Source organism: Cebus imitator, unplaced genomic scaffold (assembly GCF_001604975.1).
Source record: "Cebus imitator isolate Cc_AM_T3 unplaced genomic scaffold, Cebus_imitator-1.0 Scaffold8, whole genome shotgun sequence".
In the NCBI taxonomy this organism is placed as follows: domain Eukaryota; kingdom Metazoa; phylum Chordata; class Mammalia; order Primates; family Cebidae; genus Cebus; species Cebus imitator.
In genome coordinates, this window is record NW_016107323.1 from 1,291,947 (window position 1) to 1,293,693 (window position 1,747).

At 53.7% G+C, this 1,747-nt stretch overlaps 1 protein-coding gene across 1 annotated transcript in view; it reads left to right on the plus strand.

Annotated features, from left to right (window-relative positions):
* Positions 1 to 589: 589 nt before the first annotated feature.
* TXNRD1 (thioredoxin reductase 1) overlaps positions 590 to 1,747 on the plus strand; it is a 115,446-nt gene continuing 114,288 nt past the window's right edge. The window contains exon 1 of the mRNA XM_017540461.2: positions 590 to 724. Coding sequence (XP_017395950.2) covers positions 634 to 724 — 91 coding nt within the window. The 5' untranslated portion in view covers positions 590 to 633. The remainder of the gene's footprint in view (positions 725 to 1,747) is intronic.

Consider the following 1,747-nt stretch of genomic DNA (forward strand, 5'->3'; position numbering starts at 1 on the left):
TTATATATATATATACATTTTTTTTTTTTTTTAAACTACGATGTTCAGTGTATGCCTTATCTACGGTCTACGGTCGAAGAGGCAAAGACTGAAGCGAGAGTGGAAGCCAGCTGGCTATCTGGGAAGCTTAGAAGACTATGTGATATGCTGAATGTAAAACTATGCATAGAGGAGAAAAACTGGAAAGAAATAGTAAACATAGCAAAGGTAGTTTCTGTGAAGGATACATTTTTAAAAATTATTTTTTGTAGAAACGGTTTCCCTAAATTGCCGAGGCCCAGGCTCAAGCAATCGATCCTCCCACCGGGCTTCCCAAAGTGCTGGGATAACAGGCATAAACCACGGTGCCTGGCCGAAAGATAAAATTTTGGGTGGTGCTCATTCTCTTTTCTCCTTTCCACTTCTGCATTTTCCAGTTTACCTTTAGCGACTGTTCTTTCCTGTTTAAAAAAAAAAAAAAAAATCATGACCTTGAAGAAGATACTAGGGCTATGACTCTTCGGGGATGTCACTGCGCGCCCCGCCCACCGCGCGCCCCGCCCACCGCGTTCTCCGGCCCGCGGCCGGCAGGGGGCGCGCGGTCTCCGCCAGACGTCCTTCAGCCGCGTCAGTTCCCACAGGGCCTTGTGCGACATGGGCTGCATGGAGGGCAAGGCGGTGGCGGTGGGCGCCCCACCCGAGCTGCAGACCAAAGGCAAGAACGGCGGTGGCCGCCGTAGGTCAGGTACGACCGAGGGCGAAGGCGGTCCCAGGTCGGCGGGCCGAAGCAGGCCTTCCCGCGGGGGTTGAGGGTAAAATGCCCCGGAGCCCAGGCCTTGAAGCCCCTCACCGGTGTCAGTGACGAACCGCGTGCCACGCTGGAGACCCCAGAAACGCTCCCCCGGGTCACCCCGGGAGACGGAGGCTGGCGGTCAGCCGAGAGCTGCCCCGCCGCTGTCTATGAGAGGTAGGAAGGAGGAGCGGGCCCGCCGCGAGGACCTGCCCGGAAACCTGTCGGAAACCGAACCGAGAGGCCCCTACCGCCTGATTTCGCTCAGGGCCGGTGAGGGCGTCCCCTTACAAGCACCGTGTTTCCAGAAAAACGTTACGGGGGAAGCGACCAAACCACCCGCCAAGGCCGGGGATGCCCCTTCACCTCTCCAGAAGCCCCAGGCCCACTCCCAGCATCCTCCTCCATGGAGAATCTTGTCCGACGCGTCTTTCTGGCCCCGTTTCTCCATCCCCTTGTATCTTGGGCACATTTCCCCCACCATCATCCCGCTTTATCCTTTGACTTGTTCTTCAAGACGAGAAAGCTGCCAGTCTCTTCTCCATTGTCTGGATAATGCCAAAAATGGCTAGTGGTTAGTAAGCACTGACATGCCAAGGGCCTTTGGAAGCACTGGACATGAATCTTGGTTCATCTTTCCAGCCATACTGAGATAGGTTTGTCATAAACCCCATTATACAGATGAAGAAACTGAGAAGTAAAGAGGCTATAAAACTTACGCAAAGCACACAACTAGTAAGTGGAAATGCTGGGATACCAGTTGAGGCCATCTGACTCAAAAGTCCTGGTCAAAGCTGGGTGTAGTGGCTGACGCTTGTAATCCCAGCAGTTTAGGAGGCTGAGGCGGGTGGATCACCTGAGGTCAGGAGTTCAATACCAGCCTGATCAATATGAGGAAACGCCGTCTCTACTAAAACTACAGAAATTAGCCAGGCATGGTGGTGCATGCCTGTAATCCCAGCTACTCAGGAGGCTGAG